This window comes from Muntiacus reevesi, chromosome 17, assembly GCF_963930625.1.
Source record: "Muntiacus reevesi chromosome 17, mMunRee1.1, whole genome shotgun sequence".
NCBI lineage: Eukaryota > Metazoa > Chordata > Mammalia > Artiodactyla > Cervidae > Muntiacus > Muntiacus reevesi.
The window spans coordinates 57,373,263-57,395,904 of NC_089265.1; the positions used below are offsets into that span (position 1 = coordinate 57,373,263).

Consider the following 22,642-nt stretch of genomic DNA (forward strand, 5'->3'; position numbering starts at 1 on the left):
ATGATCTCAATTCAGTTCTGCCCTTTATCAGCTGTGTGACCTTGGACAAGTCACTTCACCCATCTAGGCCTGAGTTTCCTCCTGTGTAAAGTGGGGGGACTACACTCTGCCTCCCTGGACTCTGCAGAGACAATGACCTGCCTGGCATGGGTCAGACACCAAGTGGAACTCTCCTTTCCCTGGGGCCTCTTCCCCTCCTCCTGTGTCGTTATTTGGCTCACCTTCCCCTTCCCATCCCGGCTGCTTGTACGCCTCTTCCCCTTGGCACGCGCCCAAGCTTTCCAGCCTCTAGGCCCCCGCTCATGCTGTTCCTCCTACCAGGAATGCCTTTCCTCGCTCTCACTCCCACCGTTCTCAATCTTATTGCTTTCCTTGTTCAATTCGAATGCTGCCTCCCCCAGGAAGGCTCTCCTCCGCGGAGCTCGGTTCCAGCAGACAAGAACACAGATAGAGCGGCATCAGAGGGACAGATCTCTGCCTGCTGTGACTTCGGGTCCCTCCTGCTTGGGTTCAGTCACGCACGTGGAGCGTCTTCTCCCCTGCCCCGCAGTACACCAGAGTGTCCACTAGGTGGGGATAGCATGACAAGGTCGCCGCGGAGATGCGCCAGACAAGGGAGGCCAGCAAGGTCCAGGGTCACTCACTCATTTCTCCAACCAGTATTTCTGAACATCTGCCACGTGCGAGACTGTAGGGAGCAACGAAGTCCTTGCTCTCAAGGAGCTTATGTTCCGTGACAGGAGGTGAGAGAGAAGAAACACAAAAAATAAGGAAATAAAGCAAGAAAATAGGACACGGGTGAAAGCTGTACAGAAACCGCTGGGACCCACCGTGTCCAGACTTTTGAATGAGCACGTCTTCGGTGAACAGCGGGATCTGTAATCAGAGCATCACTCAGGGCCTCCGAGTGGCTGAGCTGGAGCATTCCCCACCCCCTTGTCCACAGTGTGTTGTGAACCAGCAGCATCACTTACAGGAAATGCAGCTTCCTAGGTCAACCCTACATCTACTGAATCAGAATCTGCATTTTAACAAGATGCCCAGGTAATTCATGTGCACATTACAGTGAGAAGCTCTGCTCCAGCCAGAGGTCGGGGGGTGACCTGCAGCCATGGGCCAAATCTGGCCTCCTGTTTTTGTACGATGCCCAGGCAAGGATGAGTCTTGCTTAAAAAGAAGAAATCTAGGAATTTTACGACACAAGAAAATTATATGTACAATACTTCAAATTTCAATGCTCATACGTAAAGTTGCATTAGCACACAGCCATGCCCATTTGCTGACGTGTTGTCTGTGGTGGCTTTCAGGCTGATGGCCACAGCTGAGTAATGCAGCAGTAATGTATGGCCCACAGAGTCTAAAATATTTACAAGTGGGCCCTTTGCAGAAAAATTTTGCCGATCTCTGCTCTAGTTCATCTCTTTGAAGAATCAGGGCCTAGAGAGGCCCAGAGAGGGGCCTATGTCAGAGCTCATAGGAGCCCAGTTTATATTTCCATATTCCATGTAAGGTCTTGTTTGCACAGCCTCTGGTTTGGGCAGTTGAATTGCCTTTGTCTTTTCTGGATTTGGAGTGATATCCTCAATAGAAAAGGTTCATGATTGATTTATGATATAATAAAGACATTTCAATGAAATTTCCATTTCAGAGGAAGCTGGTTTGGAGCCCAGAATGAGATGTGGATATACATGGAAAGTGGGTTCTTTTTAGTAGAGTGTGCATGGCTGATATGAGCCTTTTGTTGAGAAGGGCGGGAACCCTGGGCTCTTGAGGAGAGGAGAGGGCTTCAGAGGCCAGCACGGGGAGCTGGAGGGAGACTTTCCTGGCCATAACCCACCTGCAGAGTGAGGGATCTTAGGCTTTGGGATGGGCCAGCAGTTGAGACTCATCTCAAGTCACCGAGTACTTGCCTGCTGCGTCTCCAGCAGGAGTTTAGGGGTCTGGCAAGGGTGTGGGTACCAATAGGCCACAGCAGAGAGGACCGTGGTCCAGGTCTGGACTCGGGGAAAGGAAGCAGCTCTCCCCGACTCTGCTGCATCCATGATCCCGCTGTCCTTGTGCTTGAGGGCAAAGCTCAGCCTGCCACAACCCCTCCCTACTTGACCAGCTGCCCAGAGCGGCTCGCAGCTCCCCTTTGGGGCCCGAGCTTTCCCCGTCAGGACCTTTGCTCCTGCTAGAGCCGGCCAATGACCGCAGTGGCCTCCCTCTGTCCCCAGCTGCCTCTCCGAATCCTCCCCGTGATTCAGGGCCCTGCTCAACGTCTGCTCCTAAAAAAGACTTTCTGGTTTCTCCCCAGTTAGTTTCTCTGCCTCCTTCAGCACCTTGAACCTTTCTCAAAATTTGGAACACCATTACTCTATCTCTTCTCAGCTGCTGGTTGGGGAACAGAGGGAATAAGAGCACAAAGCCATCCATACTTAGATTTAAACATCATCTCATCCACTTATTAGTTGTGAATGCTTGGGCAAGTTTCTTAACATTTCTGAAACTGTTTCCTCATCTGCAAAATGTGAATTTTGCACCACAGAGGGTTGCTGTGAAGATGAAATGAGATAACACACGTAAAGGACAGCCGTGGACACACAGCTCGCACTCAGTAAATGTCAGCTCTCATAGCATGTTGGAATGCTATTACTACTAGCTGTTTGTTGAATAAACAGCTGAGTGGCATCAATTCTGAATCAGAGATCGATCAGCACCCACGGACACCTGTACTGGTGGGCGCTTTTCTACACGGCGCCTCTTGCAGCCCTTGGCTGTGGCCTCCGAGGCAGCCGCACTCCCCCTGCCTCCCAGCCTGCCGCTGTCCCCGCGCTCTTTGATATTCAGGTGTCTCTGGGATGCAGGCTGGTCTGTGTTAGTCTGTGCCTGAGGGGGTGTGGGGAGGGCTAGGTCACAAGGTCAGCCCTGGGGTGCCACAATGGGACTCCAGCCCAGAGGACCAAGGCTGGACTCTAACCATGGCTGGGGGGAAGAGTGGGGGACAAAGGGAGGCACGCCCCCAGGTCAGCTGGGCAGGGCTCAGGCCCTTAAAGTTCCAGGTTTCAGAAGGCAGGAATAGGGAGCAGCCTCAGAAATTGGGCAGAAGCCAGATGACCAGAACAGAGGCCCAAGGGCCAAGTAGACCCTCAGCCAGGCTAACCTGAGCTCTCTGCATCCCCTGACCAAGGGTAGGAGGGGTCCAGGGCTGGAGCAGGAGAAGGGGCTGCAGGGGGCACGTGCCCCGGCTGTGGGGAGTGGAGCCCCTGAGGACAGGCAGGCAGACAGTGGACATAAACGTGGCTGAGGCCCATTTTCTTCCGCTGGCCAAGGAGTGAGGATGAACTTTGGTCCAATTTATCAGCATTTCCTGCGCACCTCCGAGGCCCTGGCCCCGGGTTCAGCACATACCAACCACCATGACAGAGAATGACTGACCCATTCTGTGGTTTGGAAACCAAGGATCAGACAGAAGCGCTTTGCCTGATGCCACCCGGCCAGTATGCGGCCAAGGCAGATCTTATGAGCCAGCCTTGTTCTCACAGAGCCTCACACACAGGCCTGACTCTGCTTCGAGGCCCTCAGGGGTGTCCTCACCCACCCTTGGGTACGAGGCTGCATAACATGACCACAAACCTAGTGGTTTCCAGTAACAACACCCCTTGACTGTTTCACAGATGACCAGTCACATACAACTAGATAGAAAGTTCCAGAGCAGGAGATCCAATTTAGAAATAGATCCTAAAAGACCCACATTTAGTATATGATAGAAAAGATGGTTTATTTCATAAAAGGTGTTGAACAATTTGCTAGCTATCTGAAAAAAAAAAAATCAAAATTTCAGTAAAATATTAAACTGCAAAGCCTAGAAAGCATTATACACACACACGCATGTGTATATATATATGTGTGTGTGTATATATATATATAAAACCCCATGTGAAAAAGATTCTTTTGTGAAAAGGCAACTTTAAAACATAGCCCCTGGAGAAGGAAATGGCAACCCACTCCAGTATTCTTGCCTGGAAAAGTCCATGGACAGAGGAGTCTGGTGGGCTGAAGTCCATGGGATTACATGACTGAGCATGTGTGCACGAGGGTGGAGGGAGATGGGTTGGTAGTAATAAAGTGGTAGAACTAAAAAAAAAAGAAAAACCTAGCCCTCCAAGTCTTCCATACTCTTCCCATCTAGAGGTGGGGCCTCTGTCACCCCTGATTCTGGGCTCGGCGACCGTGCGGCCAAGAGAACACGGCAGAGCGAGGCAGTGCCGTTTCCGGGCTCGGGCCCTACGTGCCTGAGAGTTCCCTGTTCTCTCCCCCGGACTGGCCCAGGCTCCAGGCTGCGAGAACGTGCAGAGGCCCAGCTGAGGGCCAGCCTCGGCAGCCAGACACTCAAGTGAGGAAACCTTCAGCTGCCTGCGGCCCAGCCACCATCCGACTTCTCAGCAAAAAGGAGCCTGAGCCAGACTCTCTTACTGAGCCCAGCCAACCCCCAAAACCATCAGAGATAATAAGAGAATGACTGTTGTTGCTTTAAGCCACTATGTTTTGAGATAATTTATCTCAGATAGATACAATAGATACACTGTGATACACAGTATGTGACAAAACCTAGAAGCCACAAGAATAAAAATGTCTTCATTAAAAATAATGAACAAAATCATATGACAAAAAAAAAAAAAAAAAAACGGGGGGAAAGACCATATTTGCAACTCATTATAGACAAAGGGCTAATTTCCTAATGTACAAATAGTACCTACACATCACTAAGGCAAAGATGCCCAGCTCACCGGAGTAGGCAGAGACTACCCATAGAGAGTTTATGGAAAAGGAAATGGCTCTTAAATGTATGAAAAGTGCTTAACTTGGCTCAAAAGAGAACTGCAAATTAAAATTACAATAAGATACCATTAAAAATAATAATACGCTGAAGAAATAGGTGCTTTCCTATGTTACTGATAGGAGCGTAAACTGAACAACTTCTCTGAAAACCATGTTATCAGTATCTATCAGAATTTACAGCGCACATGTTTTTTGACCCAGCACTTCTTCTAGGAATTTATCTTACAGATGTATTTACCTACCCACAAAACGACACTTGTGAAAGGCTCCTTGTGGTGGCACTGTAGCAGTAAAGATGGAAGCGCCCTAAATGTCCATTAGGAGAGGACTGTTCATGGCGGTTCACTCCACAGTGAAACAGTCCACATCCATAAAAAGAATGAAGTGCCTCTATGTGTCCGGATCCGCAACACTCTCTAAGATACGCTGCTCAGTGAAAACAAACGGGGTGAGGCAGAGGGTATTTGCTACCATTTATCTGAAAACTATATGCATATTCCTGTATGCATTAAACATCTCTGGAAAGGTGTGACTGCCTCTCTGGAGATGATCTGGGTGGTGGGGGCAGGGCAGGAATAGGCAGTTTTCACGTGACACCCGGTATACCTTTGGGGACGTGTATCTTGCATTTATTGGGTTGGCCAAAATGTTTGTTTGGCTTTTCCTGTAAGATGTTATGGAAAAACCCAAACGAAATTTTTGGTCAACCCAGTATTCTCTATTTCAAAACTAAAGAAAAATACTCATTTAAAAATAGTACTTGAATAATTGGCTGATCCTTTGGAAAAACATTAAGGAGAACCCCCCTCAAACTGTAAATACAAAATACTCCAAATGTATTCAAGATTCAAATGCAAAAGTGAATTTATAAAAGCTCCACAAAAACTTCCTTTCTTACTGTCATTTTGAATTTTTGCATGTCCCAAACTTCCATCCCCCTGCTGGAGTTGTGGCCCTGACCCCAGACCCTCAGTACCCTCAGGCCCTGACACCCCACCCAGGTATCTCCCAGGCTGCTGGAACTTACTAAGGGCTCCGTGAACCTTAGCTGCCTGTTAGTTGTTTCACCCTTGAAGCCTGGGAGAGGAAGAGCAGTGCAGAGCGAGCTCAGTCAGTGAAGGCTCTGCTTTTTGCCAGAATGCCTTCCTGAAGCCTGAAGGATGGAGGAGGGGTAACAGCTGAGTTGGTACACTAGGTGAAGAGGACAGACAGGGGTGCAGGGATACTAGACTCTGGGGAGTGAGTCCACCACCTCCATGGTCCCCAGGGGCTTCCCCGGTGGCTCAGTGTAAAGAATGCACCTGCCAACGCAGGAGACCTGGGTTCGATCCTGGGTGGGGAAGATCCCCCGGAGAAGGAAATGGCATCCCACTCCAGGGTTCCTGCCTGGGAGACCCCATGGACGGGGGAGCCTGGTGAGCTGTGGTCCACGGGGTCACAAAAGAGCGGGACACGACTGAGTGACTAAACAAGAACAGCAACCCATGAAGCTCAGGTCAGGTAAGCCCGGATCCCCCTCCAGGTCGGATCCATCCTCTCCCAATTGCTCATCTCCTGGGCCCTCAGTTGGCCCCATCCCCTGGCTCCCTAGCCACCATCCGGTAACCCTTACTGAGCACCCGCTGGGTGCTTTGCCTTGGAGCAGGGGCCCACTGACATGTCACAGCCCCTCCTGCCTCTGGTGGCCAGACTTGCCCAGTGTCCTTGCCTGTCCCGGTGTGAAGGAGGAGCTGGACCCGGGTATCACCACTGATTAACGGATGATGGAGCCACAGGGCCTGAGGAAAGAAAAACACCGTGTTTCAATGTTTGAGGTATTTCACAAGTTGTCCTCGAGGTGGCCTCGCACCGCAGATCGCAGTCTGTGGGTAAGACATTGATATGTTACGTACGGGGGAGATGGCAGGACAGAGCGCGGTCCAGGGACCCAGGTGACCCCAGCATCCGGCTCTGGCCCCTTCAGCGGCTTCTGTGTGAACTCAGGCTGGAGATGTCACCTCTCTGGGGCTGTCTCTCCTTCCTGTGTGGGCCGTGAGGAGGCAGATTGGATTCAGATTAACATCCACAGAGAAGAGACCAGCAGGTAGGGCTTTTGCCTTCTAGAAGCTCCCGAGCCTGGGAGCAAGGCCGTGAACAGCCTGTGGTGGAGATGAAGCCGGCAGAGCTGAGGGACAGCTCTGGGCCCCGCTCACTTGTTTACTCAGCATCTGCACCTCTGGCCAGCAGCTATCGCTGGGGTGTGGGGTTCCTTGAATGCGTTACTAGTTATCAAGCACCCGTGACATGTGTTACCTTGTATGGTTAGGCCATTCACGGTGGCTATTCTCTTGTTCTCTGTATATCTGCGGCTTGACTGGTGCCTGCTTCACTCACATGACTATCCAATCTCTTAATTAGAGGGCTTAATTAGCCCCTGGTAACCGATGAGCCCACCTGATGCCAATTCCCTCCTGTAAATGGTAGCCTTCTCCCTCGGGTAGTAGAGACTGTTGCAACATCCTGGCAGCATCTGTTTGGCAAGGTGTGGCTCCAGGACCCTCTGTGTATGATCCCGTGTCAAATAAGCCACTGATATCTCTGTCTCCAGGCTCTTTCTTCAGTTTTGAAGCTGGATCACAAGGCTTGTAGGCCTGAGGGGTGCAGCCCAACAGACCCGCTGCTTGTAAGGACTGTCATAGTTAGCCTCTCAACAAGCCGTGAGGGAGGTAAGTACTCTTACACCTATTTTACAGATGAGGAAACTGAGGCACGCAGAAGGTGAAGACTTGTCCCGAGTGGGTCACAGAGCTGCAATTTAAACCCAGGCAATCTGGCTGCGGAGCCTGAACCCTCACCTCCCTCGTGGCCTCGGTGCTTGGTGAGTATCAAACACGGCCCAGGGCCCACGCAGGTGCTGCCGGCTCAATAATCACAGTAACGCTCAGGTAAGTGATCATCACCCCATCTTGAAGCTGAAGAAACAGCCTTAGGAGGAGGATGTGAACCAACCAAGACTACAGTGCTGGTAAGTGACGGAGCTGGGAGCCAGACCTTGTCCACCTGACTGGGACCCCAGGCTCTGCCCATGACCCCATGACCCTGCAAGGGCTCCAGCATCTTGCCCTGGCCCTATGCCTGACCTGCTTCCGGCCAGTCAGCAGGTGTCCACCAAACTGGGTGGCTTTCAACTGCGGGCTTCCTATGGGAAATTGCACCAAGTATTAAGGAGGTCACTCTGGGATTCAGACTGCCCTGGTCCAGGCGCCTGTGTTTGCACAACAGGCCGGGCTCAGAGTCCAGTCTGTGTGGCCAGAGACCGCCGCCTGGAACACTGTGACCTAGAGAAGACGGTCAAGGCGCAGCAGGCCCTGGGGACGGGGATGACCCCTGACCACACCCGTCTCGCCCAGCGCAGGCAGCATCCCACGGCTGTCGGCACCGTTACGGGCACCCACGCACATCCACGCAGGACTCTCCCGTGGCTGCCCCTTACCCATCCCCACCCCTAAGACCGACCGGAGGCTCTGGGGCAGTGGGCACTCAGAGGTAGGCCCTGGGAGCCAAAGGCGCGAGCCTGCCGCCAGCTCCAGAGCCAGTCTGCTTCACCAAGGTTCGATCACACGAGCAGAAATGCACCGGGCGCACGCTCGGAGCCGGAGTCGCCCCGCTCCGGAGCCAATCCGCACGCTCGCCCCGCCTGCTCCGGCTCCGCCCCCCGGGGCCCGCCCCGTCCGGGCCCAATATCCGGCGGTGCGGGTCAATGCGGCCAGTGAGGCTCATGAAGGTGTTCGTCACGCGCAGGATCCCCCCCGCGGGCAGCGCCGCGCTCGCGCGGGCCGCAGAGTAAGAGCCCGGCGCCCCGGACCGCGCCGCGCGCCGAGCCCCTCCCTCCGGGCGCGCGTCCCGCGGTGGCGTCGCGGGAAGGGGTTGCGGAGCCCGCGGCGCCGCTCCGAGGCCCCGGGCACCTGCACGCGGGGTGACTCGGCGTCTCCGGGCGGGCCGGGGGCGGCCTCCCGCCACCCACTTCTTTTTGGTGGGGCGGACACGGCGGTCCGTGGGGCCAGAGAGAACCGGGATCCTGCTCCTGGGCCTTCGCCGAACTTTCGAACCCGTGCCTGGCTGGGACGGTCTTGGCGTCTGGGGAGCCTTAGAGAAAGTCCTCGGGGGCCAAGCTTTGTGCTGGGCCGCTGGGACCCGCAGTCCCTGTGGCTCTTGCAGTGGGGGTGGGGTGAAGGCGGGAGGCTTGCCCAGTCATGGGCGTGGGGAGAGGGGAGACTGCCCATGCCTCAAGGCCCAGGCTGTTAATCCTTTACCCTCGGAGGTCACTTGGACGGGTCAGGGGCCTTGGCAGCCACTGATCTGGTCCCTTTGGACGGTTAGCAGTGGACCTCTGGTAGCACTTCTTAAACTGAACTCTGCACCTTGCCAAGTGCTTCTTATGAGTAAACTCTTAATTTTTAAACACTGTGAAATCAGTGCTGTGATTCCCACTTTACAGAGAAACTGGGAGAGGTCAGGTACCTTCGCCTGCCTCTGTTGGTGGCACAGCTGGGATTAGAAATCTGCTCTGCGGCAGTCTGAGCACTGCTGTATGCAGGTTTTCACTTCCCAGGTCAGGCGAGGAGAAGGACCCAGCCTTAGAAACAAGTGCCAGGGGGAAATGAGATTTGTTTCTTTTGTTCAGTGCAATAAAACTTTTGCTGAAGACTTGCAGCGTACTAGGCATTGAGGGGGAGAGGGGAGGGCAAAGACGAGAACTCTAGGAGCGCCGCTCACACTGCCGCAGCGCTGGGCCGCTGTCCAGGGAGGGAGGCTGAGAGGAGGCCGGTGCCTGGTCAGGGAGTTTTGGAAAGTGCCAGCAGCTCTGTGTCCTGCGCATGTAGATTTTCCAGACGTTTTGGCTGCACTGAATTAAATGTCAAGGGCCGGAGGCTGGGCAGCACTGCTGGGAAACATGCCTGGGGCCCACCTCCCCTCCGGAAGCGCCCCCTGAAACTCCTCCATGTTGAACTGCTTTGGTCTTGTCCATGGCTCAGACGGTAAAGAATCCACCTGCAATTCGGGAGACCTGGGTTCGATCCCTGGGTTGGGAAGATCCCCTGGAGGAGGGGATGGCAACCCACTCCAGTCTTCTTGTGTGGAGAATCCCCACGGACAGAAAAGCCTGGTGGGCTACAGTCCCTGGGGTCGCAGAGTCGGACACGATTGAGCGACTGAGCAGAGCGCAGCACACGTACAAAGTCAAAAACAGTAGTTGCTCCTTTCGTGACTCAGAGGAGAGGATGTACAGCTGGACAAGGGAGCCGAGCCCGGCGCTGCCAGCACCCCCCACTTGGCCTTGCCAACAGGCAGCCTGGCCCGGGGGCTCGCTGCCTGTGAGGCCTCCTGTGGGGGAGAAAGAAGAAAGCTCTTCTTGTGTGGAGCTGAGAACGCTCCCCGTGACTTTCTCCTTTCAGCTTAGGCCCTTTTCAGTCCTTGTTGGAGAGCTCTGCTCCGTGACCGCCTTCAGCCTTCAGCCACCCTCTCAGGACAGTTCTGAGGCCGCCCATGCCTGGCCTGACTCCCCTCAGCCAGCCCCAGGCCGCTTGAGGCCAGGGCAAGCAGAAAGCAGTTTCCCACTGACAGGGCCTGTGGCTGTGGTCTGAGGGCTCTGGGGGCCGGTGGGCACCTGTGGGGCTCCCCCACTTCTGCGTGGTCTTTCCTCTGTCTGCAGCTGTGAGGTGGAGCAGTGGGATTCTGATGAGCCCATCCCCAGAGAGGACCTGGAACAGGGGATGGCCGGGGCCCACGGCCTGCTCTGCCTCCTCTCGGACCGCATAGACAAGAAGCTCCTGGACGCTGCAGGTGCGTGCGCTGGGCAGGTGGGGAGGGTCCCCGGGTGTCGGGCTGCTGCTGCTGGTTCCCAAGCAGGTCTTCAGTGGGCTCAGCGAGCTCTGAGGGCGTTCACTGTGCTCCTAGACCAGAGCTCCACGTGGCACACACTTTGCCCCTCTCTGCTGGCTGTGAGTCCCCGGAGGGCGGCCTTAAGAGAGCAAAGACCATGGTGTGGAGGAGAGCCAGGGCCCTGGGCCCTTGTCCAGCTCTGTTCAGGCTTGGTTTATGACCTTTAGCAGGGCCCTCCCTTTTCTGGACCCATCTATATATGTGGGAAGGCCTTGAATCCCATGAGGAGAGATACAAATAAGACTTTCTGCCCAACAGGAGCTAATCTCAAAGTCATTAGCACGATGTCTGTGGGTGTCGACCACTTGGCTTTGGATGAAATCAAGAAGCGGTAAGTGCAGCCTGGGCTCTGGAGTGAAGGGTGGCTACCAGAGAGGGAAAAAGAGGAGCTGAGTATCTCTTTGTTTTTTCTTCATATTCCTTGAAAATGTGAGGTAGCCAGTGATAAAATCTGCCCATGTGTGCACAGGTCAGTTAAGATAAGTCCAAGCAGTCAGAAACAGTGGGTAACAATGTCCAGGTAATATCCTTTCTCATTCACTTTTTTTTTTTTTGACCCTCACATCAACCCCTTCAAGTAGAAAAGGCAAGTATTATTATTTCCCTCTTTAGATGGGGAAATTCACAAAGATTAGGTAATCATAGTTACTGGAGCTCTGCACATTGGAGCCTGATCTTCCATCTTATATCCTTCTCATAACGGGAGATGGTCAAGAGGGACTGAGGGCTGGCTGCTCCTGGGGGCCCACTTACAGCCCTGAGCTTCCCAGCAGGCAGCGCAGACGGCGCAGAGCCGATCCCCGCAGTGTCCCAGCAGTAGAAATTGGGAAGGCGCTTGAAGCCATGGTTACCACCAGCTCTTTGGTTCACAGTGGGATCCGTGTGGGCTACACTCCGGGTGTCCTGACCGATGCCACGGCGGAGCTCGCCGTCTCCCTGCTGCTTACCACTTGTCGCCGGCTGCCGGAGGCCATCGAGGAGGTGAAGAAGTGAGTGAACGCCCGGGGGGGACGTTGGCTCAGCTCGGCACTTGAGCACTCAGAGCCACCCCTGGCCCAGCGCTGATCTCACCCCGAGCCGTGCCCCAGCTAATGAGGGAGACAGATCCAGGCGAGATACTAAAGTGCAGAGCAGAGCTGAGACAGGGCATGAAGGGAAATTGCAGCGGTGCAGTGTGGCTCAGGGAAGGCTTTGCAGAAGAAGTAGCCGGTGGGCATCCTCAAAGGGCCCTGTCTGCCGTCATGTGGATCCAGAAGGCTCTGAAGACCGAAGGTTGTTCCTGTTGCTGCAGATACACTGACGGGCTTGATACAGGTCCCACCCCAGATGTCGAGTGTGTTATGTGGAGCACAGCATATATACTTGACCCCCTTTCTAAAATCTGAAAATTTAAAAAATTTGACCTGGGAGTTTCGGATCGAGATGTGGGCTGTACATCCAGAATCGGGGAAAGCACCCAAGGAGGGGGGGACTGACCCGAGCCAAGGCCAGGAGGCGTGCGGGTGCAGGCGCTCAGAGAGTGCGGACCGGGAGAGGGGCTTCGTGGTGGGGGTGTGGCGGGGCCGAGGCTGCGTGGGGCTGGGTAGACACAGTGCTGAGTGTCCCTCCCACCCTCCTGCCCAGGGAGTTGGCCCCTTCATCGGAGGTGACTCAAGATAGGCTGTGTTCCCCCGTCGGTCCACGGCAGCGGGGTGGGCCTGTGTGGTTTGGGAATCCCACATTCCAGGTTTGCGACCTGCTGCTCTGCCCGGGCTGTGTGACCTCACACAAGTCGCCCTTTCTGGTCTCAGCTTCCCTGTCTGCAGAAAGGGAGGAGAACCCCTAAGCAGCTTTCCTGCCCTCAGATTCTGTGTCTCCAGTGGTCCCCTCCATCCTTAACTGAAGGGTGGGGCCTGTCCCTTGGACCACAGCCCCTGCCTGGGAATGTGGGGTCTGTGCAGCAGCCCTCATCTTTGCCCAGAGCCAGGGCCTCTCACCCGCCCCCTCTCCCTCCCTGCAGCGGTGGCTGGACCTCATGGAAACCCCTGTGGATGTGTGGCCATGGCCTCTCACAGAGCACCATCGGCATCGTTGGCCTGGGGCGCATAGGTGAGGCTCCACCTACCCGTTTGGCTTCCTGGCTCACATGTCTTGGTTAGAATCTCCAGCACCCTGTGTCTGGATGTTGACAGTTCATCTTTGGGAAGGATACCTGTGTGCAGTAGGGATATCTTCAGCGAGAAGACACAGCATCGTTAAAGATAGGCCAAAAGATAAAATGAGTTCCTTAAGAAGTCACTAGGTGATAGATGCGAGTTGTTATTGCCAGGGTTCTTTGTGATTATAGCTCCGTACAGAGCAGATGATGGCTGAGGGGTTGGGGAGCCCTGCTCCCCGAGGCCTGGTTTCTAGAAGGCATTTGACTCCTGAAGCCTTAACACAGAAACCAGAGGGTCCAGTGGACAGAACTTACCTGTGATTCTGAGGCAGGGCAGAGCTATTTTTCTTCCAGTGGCCCCAGCACTGGAGAAGTCTGGCATCCTGCCTGGAGCAGAGGCGAGGGTGAGGGTGGGAAGTGGGCATAACTTGTCTGGCTAGCTGGCAGCCCTGCCTCCCACACTAGGGAGTTGCTTGGAGGAACCCAGCAGCTTTGGGGCATGTTCTGAGTCAGAAAATCCAGCTGCCCAAGCCCATCTTGGCAGCAGCATGTGTGGAAAGGTGTTAGAGGTGGGGCGAGTTGGTAGTGCCATCAAAAAGTCATCTGGGGCCTGTGGCTGCATTAACAGAAGCAGAGGGTCCAGAGGAGGCAGGGGACCGGGTGGGCAAACCTCTCTTGGGCTGCCAGGTCCGTCCAGTGCTCAGGGAAGGTTAGAAGTGGCCCGCAAGATGGCCAGACCACTGAGGACAGCACAGGCCAGTCCCAGCCGCACAGGAGCTGTGGCCGCTGAAGGACGGACCCCTGAGCTGAGGGCAGTGTGGGGGGTCTGGAGGATTAGCTAACGGAGGAAAGGACCTTTCCCCCCAGGCCTTCCCCAGGGGCTCCCCCTCCCTGGAGCCTGGGCGCTGTTCCCGCCCTCGCCCTCTGGAGGCTTGGGAACAAACGCTGACTCTTGACTCCTTGCCGCCAGGCCAGGCCATAGCTCGGCGTCTGAAACCATTCGGTGTCCAGAGATTTCTCTACACAGGGCGCCAGCCCAGGCCTCAGGAAGCAGCGGAATTCCAGGCGGAGTTTGGTAAGTAAAACCTGGATTTCCGCAGGGCCCTTGTGCTTGGCCAGGCGGTTCTCTGTGTTCGCTGTGATGGCAGCGCTTTGGGGCAGAGGGCAGGCGTCTACAAGGCCTGTGATGTCCCCTAGGTTTGTCTGATTTCCCTGCCCTGCATGCAGAGGCCCATTCGGGGAGCGCAGGGACTCAGCTTGGCCACACTGAGTCCCCTGGTGTCAGAGGCTCCGGGTCTCCTGTCCCGCCAGGTCCCTCCTTACTGTGGTCCATGTACCTAGAGCGGTAGAGTGTAACGAATTGGTGCATGTAAGGATAATACATGTAAGGAACTGCTGGGAACCTTCGCTCATAGTTTCCCTAGTAAACTGGTGAGCGCTGACCCTCAGCCTCGCGTCTGGGTGAATCCAGCCCCCTGGCAGGTGCACAGCGGGGTGAGCAGAAGGCAAGCCAGATTTCAGCCACTCCAGCCCGTTGGCACATTGGGCCTTGAAAGAGGTGAAAGCAGTGTGGCCAGGTCCCCACTGTGTGACCCTGAATAAGCTTCTCCTCTCTGGCCTCAGTTTCCCCGCCGTTCGAGCAGGGGGCTGACTGAAGGATCTGACACGCTGGGATCCTGTGAGTGGCCATTGACTTGAGTTGTCCAGGTGCAGACGCCGCCGTCAGGAAGCACCTTGGGAGTCTCACTGTGGGAGGAGGGAGGGAGGGGTCAGGTTCCCCAGCCCCTTGCTGTCCTTAGCCGGGCACAGCATCTGATGGAGTCCTGCGCTCCCCCAGTGTCCACCCCCGAGCTGGCCGCTGAGTCCGATTTCATCGTCGTGGCCTGCTCCTTGACACCGGCAACCAGGGGGCTCTGCAACAAGGACTTCTTCCAGTGGATGAAGAAGACGGCCGTGTTTATCAACATCAGCAGGTATCGGGTCACCGGGCGAGCCTGGAGAGGGGCCGCCCCTGCTGTTGTGACCGCCATGGGCTGTCGATGAGACTCAGGCTGAGTCTACTGCTCCCCATAAACCAACCAACCACTCACCTCAGAAGGACAGTGAGCGCCCCAGAGCACGTCCCAGCTGCTCAGAGCAGGGCCTGGTCTGGTTCGCAGCAGTACCTTGACCTTGCTCAGGAAGTGAAGGCGCCATGGCAGCAAATTAGGCAACTTTGTTCCTCTAACCCCAGACGGTTGGACTTGACAGACTTTACAGCCCATTAGAGGCCAGCCTTCATGGCCCTGGGCCTGGGTTTGTCAGTGAGTCAGTGAGCTTGGACTCACACACTTCTGGAAAGGCAGACCCAAACCCCAGGTTGTCTTGGGTCCTCCAAATGTGCGCAGGGTGCCTCTAGCCCACTGAGTGTGTTACGGGGGCAGACCTCCCCTCTCAGCCACTCCAGTCCCTTCCTAGGATTAACAGTGCCTCAGGACACCCACCGTCATCCCCAGGGGAGAAGTGGTAGACCAGGACGACCTCTACCAGGCCCTGGCCAGTGGCCAGATCGCAGCTGCCGGGCTGGACGTGACGACCCCGGAACCACTGCCTACTAACCACCCTCTCCTGAGCCTGAAGAACTGTGGTAAGAACCGCCCTTGGCCAGCAACACTTCTCCCAGCGGTGGTTCTTTCCCACCGCGGCTGATGAAGCCAGTGGCAGTTCTCCCAAACACTCGGGTTAGGCACCGTGCCCCTCAGAGCCACAAGCCACAGTCATCAGAGGCAGAGGCACTGCTCCGAAGGCCCCCTCAGTCTTCTAAGTTCTAACCACCCCACCCCCTCTAGCTCAGTTGGTAAAGAATCCGCCTGCAATGCAGGAGACCCTGGTTCGATGTCTGGGTCGGGAAGATCCACTGGAGAAAGGGATAGGCTACCCACTCCAGTATTGTTGGGCTTCCCTTTCGGCTCAGCTAGTAAAGAATCCTCCTGCAATGCAGGAGACCTGGGTTGGGAGAAGTTAAAGGGTACCCACTCCAGTATTCTGGCCTGGAGAATTCATGGACTGTATAGTCCAAGGGGTTGTAGAGAGTCGGACACAACTGAGCAACTTTCACTTCACTTCACTCCTCTCCCCCGTTCCCTAGCCCCAGGGGAGGTTTGGCATCGCCACCGCGGTGATACCTCAGTGCCCCTGGAGGGACTGACCAAATGCATGGTTTCGGCCCCCACGGGCATCTGCCTCAGTGGTCCCGGGCGGGGCCTGACGGTGTGTCTGACGTCTCGCACGTGGCTGCTGCTCGGCCGGGAGCACTGTGAGAACCACGTACTTAGAGTTCCTCTTTAGCTTCCTCAGTTACTGTTAACAATTCTGTGCTGAGTTGACAGTTCTTTATATTACGTTCTCTCTATTCAGGTAGCTGTCTGGTTTCGGTCTCCAGACTAATACATAAGTGTTAGGGCCGCGGGCCGTCTGGGCCAGTCCTGCCCTTTGCTCACCCTCTGGAATGGAAAACCAAAGAGGAGGCCTGTGGCTGCCTCCCCTCGGTGACTGCTCCTGTTATCACAGCCCTTGGAGGCACTACCGTCCCCACCCACCCTGTGCCTGTGTGAAGGGGCGCTGGCTGTGACCGCCCAGAGCTGGGCAAACTCCCATTCCCGAGGCCTGGCGCTCAGCGCCGTGCCCTGGGGGCTGCTTTCAAAAGGCACTCTCTGGGGACCTTTGACCCCACTTGCTCTGCAGTCCAGCCTCTCATCTGCTTGTTTCGGGAGATCAGGGGCCTGGGGCCTTCAGGGAGGGGCCCACGGTGTGGACGAGCAGGTAAAGTGGCACCTGGTGTCACTGTCTGGTATTTGAAGGGCGGGTCTGGAGAGGCTCCGGGACCCCTTCTGACCCTGACACTCGTGTTCAGGATGCATATCCGTCACCCTTGCATCTGGGTTTGGTGGCCTGGGGAGAGGAGTGCTTTGAGACAGGAAGGAAGGCAAATAGAGAGAAGTGAGGGGGGTCCTCCTTGTTCTTTTTCCTGGTAGACCCTAGACCGACGTAAGGCTCTGGAACCACCCTTCTCATTTCCCGTCCTTCCTCTCCTTCCCAGTGATCCTGCCGCACATCGGCAGTGCCACCCACAGAACCCGAAACGTCATGTCTGTGTTGGCGGCTGACAACCTGCTGGCTGGCCTGCGCGGGGAGCCGATGCCCAGTGAGCTCAAGCTGTAGCCACACGGGGACTCTGGGGGCCAGAAAGCAAGTGGCCCTGGGATTCTGTCAGACGCGCCCTGGCTGACTGGACCCACAGGCTGGGAGCCAGAGGAGAAAGTCTGGTCTGTACCCTCTCTGCAGAGGGAAGACTGGTGCTAACACATGTGCTGCACTTTTGTGGTTGGAAGCCTCCGAGCCCCGAGTGTGTAATTCTATTAAATAATTCTCGGAGAGACGTCTGGGCATGTAACGGGGAGAAACCAACAAGAGCGTCTGCTTGGCCTTCCCAAGCCAGGGCCTCTAGTGACTCCAGGTTCTGCTTCCAACCTCCATCCCCACCCCCGAGCATTTGAGTTCCTAGAACCTGTCCAGGCCACCTTAGCCTCAGCCAAAAGGCCTCCAAGTTTCCCTCACTGAGGACAGGACAATCACAGCCTAGTGATGACCACAGCAGTGGGACCTGCTACCTAGACAGTCAGGCAAATTAAATACATGTGGCGAAGTGAACTAGGTAAGGTCACAACACTCACTGTTTGGTCAAGAATAATCAGGGTAGATAGGTTTCTTTCACTTTTATTTTAAAATTGGTTTCGGCACCTTCACACGTCGTTCCCCACGTCCCTCTCCTCCTCCACTCCCGTCCCAGGTGGATGCCCTTTACTAAGCGCCTCCTCACTCCTAAGGCCTGGCTACCAGCACTGCTGAAGCCCCGCGCCTGCTAGGGGACTCGGCTCCGGCTTTTCCCTGCAGCCAAGCCAGACTGAAGAATGGGGTTTCTCCCTAGGAAGCAGGAGAGGGAGCAGCAGGAAGTACACCATTTGGCAGGCCCTCTAGGAGGACACGGCCTCACCCCCATCCACAGTGCAGAGGCAAAAAGCGCAAGGGTCTAACGACCAATGCTTGTTACTGACAGCATGATAGTATTATTTTCTAAGATGCCTGGTTTAAAACAAAGTACTAGTAATAGCAGGTTAGCAGAAAAAGCAATACTACTTCACTCTTTGTCTCAACCTTAATAACCTAAGGTGAAGAAAAAGAACACATAATTAGTTAGAGGCATTAATATGACAAAGCTTTTATTTCAAAGTCTCAAATTTTGACCAGCATAGCACCACTGACACAGGTGCCCTGATAGAACTTTATGATTTGGTCACCAGAAATGATTATGCCAAGCTATAATTAAGGCTAACCAATCCAAATCCAGGTACCCAATACCACTTGAAATTCAGGTAGAAACTACCAGTTGTAGGAACCCTGGCACTGGTCTTCCAGGGAACCTCTGAACTATTTAAGTGCTACAGCATGTACAAGGACCCTGGCCCACAGCCTTGCTTCTCACACATGGAAACTGATTGATTAAGAGGTAGATGAGAGATTCCAGCCTCCACCGGGCAGTGCAGAGGCAGGGCTTCAGCCACTTGTCAGTCCCCGAGGCAAGTCCACTGAAGCCTGAGCTCAGGTGGGGGGCCACCTTCCGGCACCTCTTCCTCCAGGTGGAAGGGGAGGAGGGCGGCTGCTGTTCTGTGCCGCCAGCTCCTCTTCCCAGGCCAGGCAGGGCCTCTCTCCCTCCACGCTGACCCACCTGCCTCCAGGGTTGATCTCCCAAGTCACTGGTTCCCCAGAGGGGTGGATGTAGAGCCTCATCACAGCGTCAGAGCATGACGACTAACAATTTTCCACACGCACCAAGCTTCACAGGTGATCCCACGGCCTCCGCCTGCCGCCCCACCTCTCCCCTCCCCTGTCAGGAGAGGGGCCAGAGGCTTCCCTTGTGGGAAGGAAGCCTTCCCTTTCCTCCCTGGGAATCAGGTCATAGGAGATGCTCAAACTGACAGTGAGCATTATGAGTTTATCCACAGACAGACGTGTAGCTGCATATGCTAGATTAAGAGAAGATGCATGCTGACTACTTTTCTAAACAAGAACTGAAGGATTTTGCTCAGTTATGCACAATGGTTTGGGGTGTCTCAAATAAGCTGTATAAAAAATGAACTCATGTACGAATTAAACTGACTTCATGAGCTCTACAGAGACACATTAACCTGTGCTGTGCCCCTGGAAGTTCTCAAGCAGGGCTCAGCCTAACCGATGCTCCCCAAAGCGTGGGAAGGCCACAGGGGCGGCCCAGAGAAGCCAGGCCAGTCACCCAGAGGTCTCCTCAGACTGTCTCAGATGCTGCCTGGTGGCTTCTATGTTCTGGGCTGTGCAGTCCTCTTACAGAGATGGGAAAATTTACCCATGACCACTGCTGTGTCTGGATTTTAAACCTTCAGTATTGGGCTGGGGCAACAACCGAAGCTCAGGGTCTGTACTTTAAAACCATAGAACAGAACAGTGACAAAGCCCACGATGGAGGGGGGTTGACTTCACTTTTGGTTAGTTTTTTACCTGAAAACAGTAATCTAGGCCCAGGAAAGATGCTGTAAGTGGCATGAGTGTGTGAAGAAGCGAAGCAGAGAACGGGCTTGTCGTTGGGTGAGATGTGTCAGGCTGGACCGGCCCCCGAAATCTGCACGGAACAAAGGGTAAATGCGCCGTAAAAGACCCCACTAAACAGGACTCCACATCATCAGAACAAAGACGAACACTAGCTTTTCTGGCTTCCAGACTGTAACGTGTGTGATACAAGTCGGCTACAACACCGCTAAACTGCACATACAGAAACAACACCTTACTCGTCGCTCCCTATTAATAAGTACACACTCCTTTTACAACTTTGTCTTTAAAACTGGGAAAATTGTTAAAACATCTATCTAACGATGATGTTTTCAAAAGTATATACACACCTGTTAGTCCAGAGAATGTTCGCTCTGGACCCAGTGTCAGCACCATCAAAGTGCAGCATCTGTGACTGCAAATCAGACAAAAAAAAAAAAAAAAAAAAATACAGTACTTTCTGAAGCCTAGAACTAGCTCATGATAAACTTTAAAGCATTTCTGGCAGACAGGCGTGTCCTCAAGGGTGTTCCTTTTAGACAGGCACAAAGTTGCCGCTGGTTACACGTTAAGTGCGTTTTGCATCACTGTATACAAGTATATAATATTCTCATCAGAAGGTATATAGGAAATTTAATTAAATGCTTCAGTTTTACAAAAATTGCTAAAAAATGTTTTTGCACTTCAATTTTTAATTTTTCAATGTGCCACTTCTAACATCAATTAGAGACTACTTTCCAACCGCATTACTCAACCCTAAGGAAGAACGTGGTTTCAGGGACTGGATCCCTCCTCAGAAATGTGTGCCTCGTACTCAGAAACGCGGCAGCACAAGCACGACACCTCTTAGCTCTCCACTTACTGGTCTTCGAAATTGCATGAGCCACTCACAACCCGAAGCCTTAAACCCCACGGCATTAACCACCAACCAACCAGAGGTTTTAGTCCGGTCCTACTTCTGGCATCGGCATTACCTCGAGGTCAGGCTAGAGCAAAGTGCTGGGGAGGTTGCTGCTCTGCCAGCGCAGGCAGGTGGTCTTCGAGTGTTTGTACAGGTGGCTGGACTGACTGAACCTCTTGCCGCACTTCAGGCAGGCATAGGGTTTTTCACCTGTGTGAACACGAATGTGCTTCTTGCAATCTGTCAAGGTCAAGAAAGTCTTGCAGCAGATTTTGCAGGCGTACTTGCGAGCCCCCTCTACAACCAAGACGTTGTGCTCCGATAAGGCCTTCTTGCACTTTGACAACACATCAGCAGATGCCCTCGTCAGCTGCGGGGGACCGGGCTGCGAAGGGTGGCCGTTTTCAAATGACGATGTGGCCGCGTTCATCATCAGCTGGGAACTGGCAGAATTCTCTGGGATCTGTGAGCTCCTGACAGAAGTTACCACTGGCATTTTGGGAGCTATGCGGCGATAGTATGGAAAGTTACTGGCTCCTCCTCGAGGGGAACCCATCATTACCCTGGAGAAGGAGGAGTGCAACCCCAAACCGGACCTGGAAAAATCCATCCCAAACTGTTCTCCTTGGTAGCCTGAGGTTTGCACACACGGGAGGCCCATCACATCCTGCATGGGCCTGACAAAGTGGGAGTCTGCAGGCTCGCTGAAAGGGTTCTCCACATGGGCACCAGGGGCCGAGGAGGGCCCGCTCGCAGGCCCGGCCTCTGGACTCAGCAAATAAGGGGCCTCCCCCTCCAGCCTGCAATCACTAGTTGTGTTTGGGAGATTATCGTCATTGTTCTGATTGGTACTAAAGTTACTTCCTCTGCTCTTGTTCAGAAAATTTGAAATACTAAAGGTGGACTTATGTTCGAGGTTATTGGTGACTTCCAAAATGTGGATGTCCCCTACCCGGTCAGTGCTAGACTGGGGATCTGAAAAACTCCGGTCGCTGCTCTCTGGGCTGAGGTCTATCTTCTCGGCACTGACCACCACCCCCTCCACCTCCACCGACTCGCTGCCTTCCGCCTGGGAGGTCACGTCGCTGACTTCGTCCTGCGGCTCCGGGGAGCTCAGGGGCTCAGATTTCACCACAACTCTCATGTGCTCCTTCTCACCAAGGCTCACCTCCCCGTTTTCACACTGGAAGCCACTCTTCTCGGTTGTGGCTTCCTGCTCAAAGCCAGTCTCCACCTGAGTGGCACGGGAGGCCATGGAGAGCTGGGCTATGTTGCCGGCACTGTTGTCGGACTGGCTGGGCACCTGGGCATCTTCCTGAGTGCCGAAAGACTGGTCAAACATGATGGTGCTGTCGTCCGGGTTGTCGGCCATCCCATCGGCCTTAGGGTTGTCCACGATTTTCAGAGAATCTGGAGAAAAGAACTCCTCCCGGGAATGAACCCCTGGCCCATTCTCTGGCGTCACGTCGGAAATGGCAGACTCATCCAGGGTGGGTCGGAGGCGCTGTCTGGCCCGCTCCTCCGAAGACTGCTTGCGCTTATGCAGGCGGCGCATGGGGAAGGGCGTCCGCTGGTCCAGGTTACCACGCATCGAGGAGCTCATGGGGGCTGGCTGCTCCTCGCCGCTCTGGCTGGAACTGAGGGCGGAGCTCACGATGCTCAGTCCCAGCTGCTGCAGCATAAAGGAGCGCTGCATGCGGGCGCTCTGCTCCTGAACACGCTCGCTGGGGGGAGACATGGGCAGCGTCCGTGTCGTCAGGTAGTGTTTACATGCCTTAACAACAGAGTTCAGGTGCAGGTGAGAGGCTGCCAGTAAGACATCCATGACATTGCTCTCCCCCAGCATGAGCGTGGAGGTGTACATCATGTCAATCAGCGCGGCGAAGGCCTCTGCCGTCACCACTTCGCTATCCAGCTGGATCATGTTCATGGTCTGATCTCCCTCTGCCACAGAGAACAGAGCTCGGAAATGCGTGCTGCACGCTGCTAGTACCGAGCGGTGGGCTTTGAAATGTCTATTCCCCACTACAATGACACAGTCACAGAGCTGGCCGTGAAGTCTCTGATAGTTCAGCTGCTGGAAGATCTGTTCAAAGTGACCAGGAAAATCCATGATCCTACAATACAAAGAAAGAATGAATTAACATGCAGAACAGCTTAAGTCAAAGTCAGAGCACAAGCGGGCACTGACCGGAGAGGCAGGAATGGCCAAGCCTGGACCTTTCAAAGCTTGTGGTGTTTCT

At 54.5% G+C, this 22,642-nt stretch overlaps 2 protein-coding genes across 5 annotated transcripts in view; one reads left to right on the top strand and one right to left on the bottom strand.

The window, feature by feature from the left end:
• The first annotated feature begins 8,520 nt into the window (after positions 1-8,520).
• On the top strand, positions 8,521-17,297 carry GRHPR (glyoxylate and hydroxypyruvate reductase). Its single transcript, XM_065907733.1, has 9 exons — positions 8,521-8,643; positions 10,514-10,644; positions 11,002-11,074; positions 11,616-11,732; positions 12,743-12,831; positions 13,851-13,955; positions 14,718-14,853; positions 15,376-15,506; positions 16,959-17,297. The coding sequence occupies exons 1-9, from the start codon at positions 8,561-8,563 to the stop codon at positions 17,078-17,080; spliced, it is 987 nt and encodes a 328-aa protein (XP_065763805.1). The 5' UTR covers positions 8,521-8,560; the 3' UTR covers positions 17,081-17,297.
• Positions 17,298-17,661: 364 nt separating this feature from the next.
• Positions 17,662-22,642, bottom strand: part of ZBTB5 (zinc finger and BTB domain containing 5) — a 36,136-nt gene continuing 31,155 nt past the window's right edge. Inside the window, exons 2-4 of one of the 4 annotated variants that reach the window (XR_010659491.1) lie at positions 20,473-22,516; positions 19,849-19,913; positions 17,662-19,571 (exon numbers count right to left, since the gene is read on the bottom strand). Coding sequence is in view for 2 of the 4 variants with exons in the window: in XM_065907731.1 (XP_065763803.1) it covers positions 20,485-22,512 (2,028 nt within the window). In the remaining 2 variants the exon portion in view is untranslated. Of the gene's footprint in view, positions 22,517-22,642 lie in introns of all 4 variants that reach the window. The other 3 variants (XR_010659490.1, XM_065907731.1, XM_065907730.1) reach the window with 3 other exon arrangements.

Excerpts from the sequence above, each read along its gene's own strand:
- GRHPR (XM_065907733.1), top strand. The coding sequence starts at position 8,561 with ATGCGGCCAGTGAGGCTCATGAAGGTGTTCGTCACGCGCAGGATCCCC. Across the intron at positions 8,644-10,513 it reads GCGCTCGCGCGGGCCGCAGA|CTGTGAGGTGGAGCAGTGGG; the intron begins GTAAGAGCCCGG and ends CTCTGTCTGCAG. Across the intron at positions 15,507-16,958 it reads CCTGAGCCTGAAGAACTGTG|TGATCCTGCCGCACATCGGC; the intron begins GTAAGAACCGCC and ends TCTCCTTCCCAG.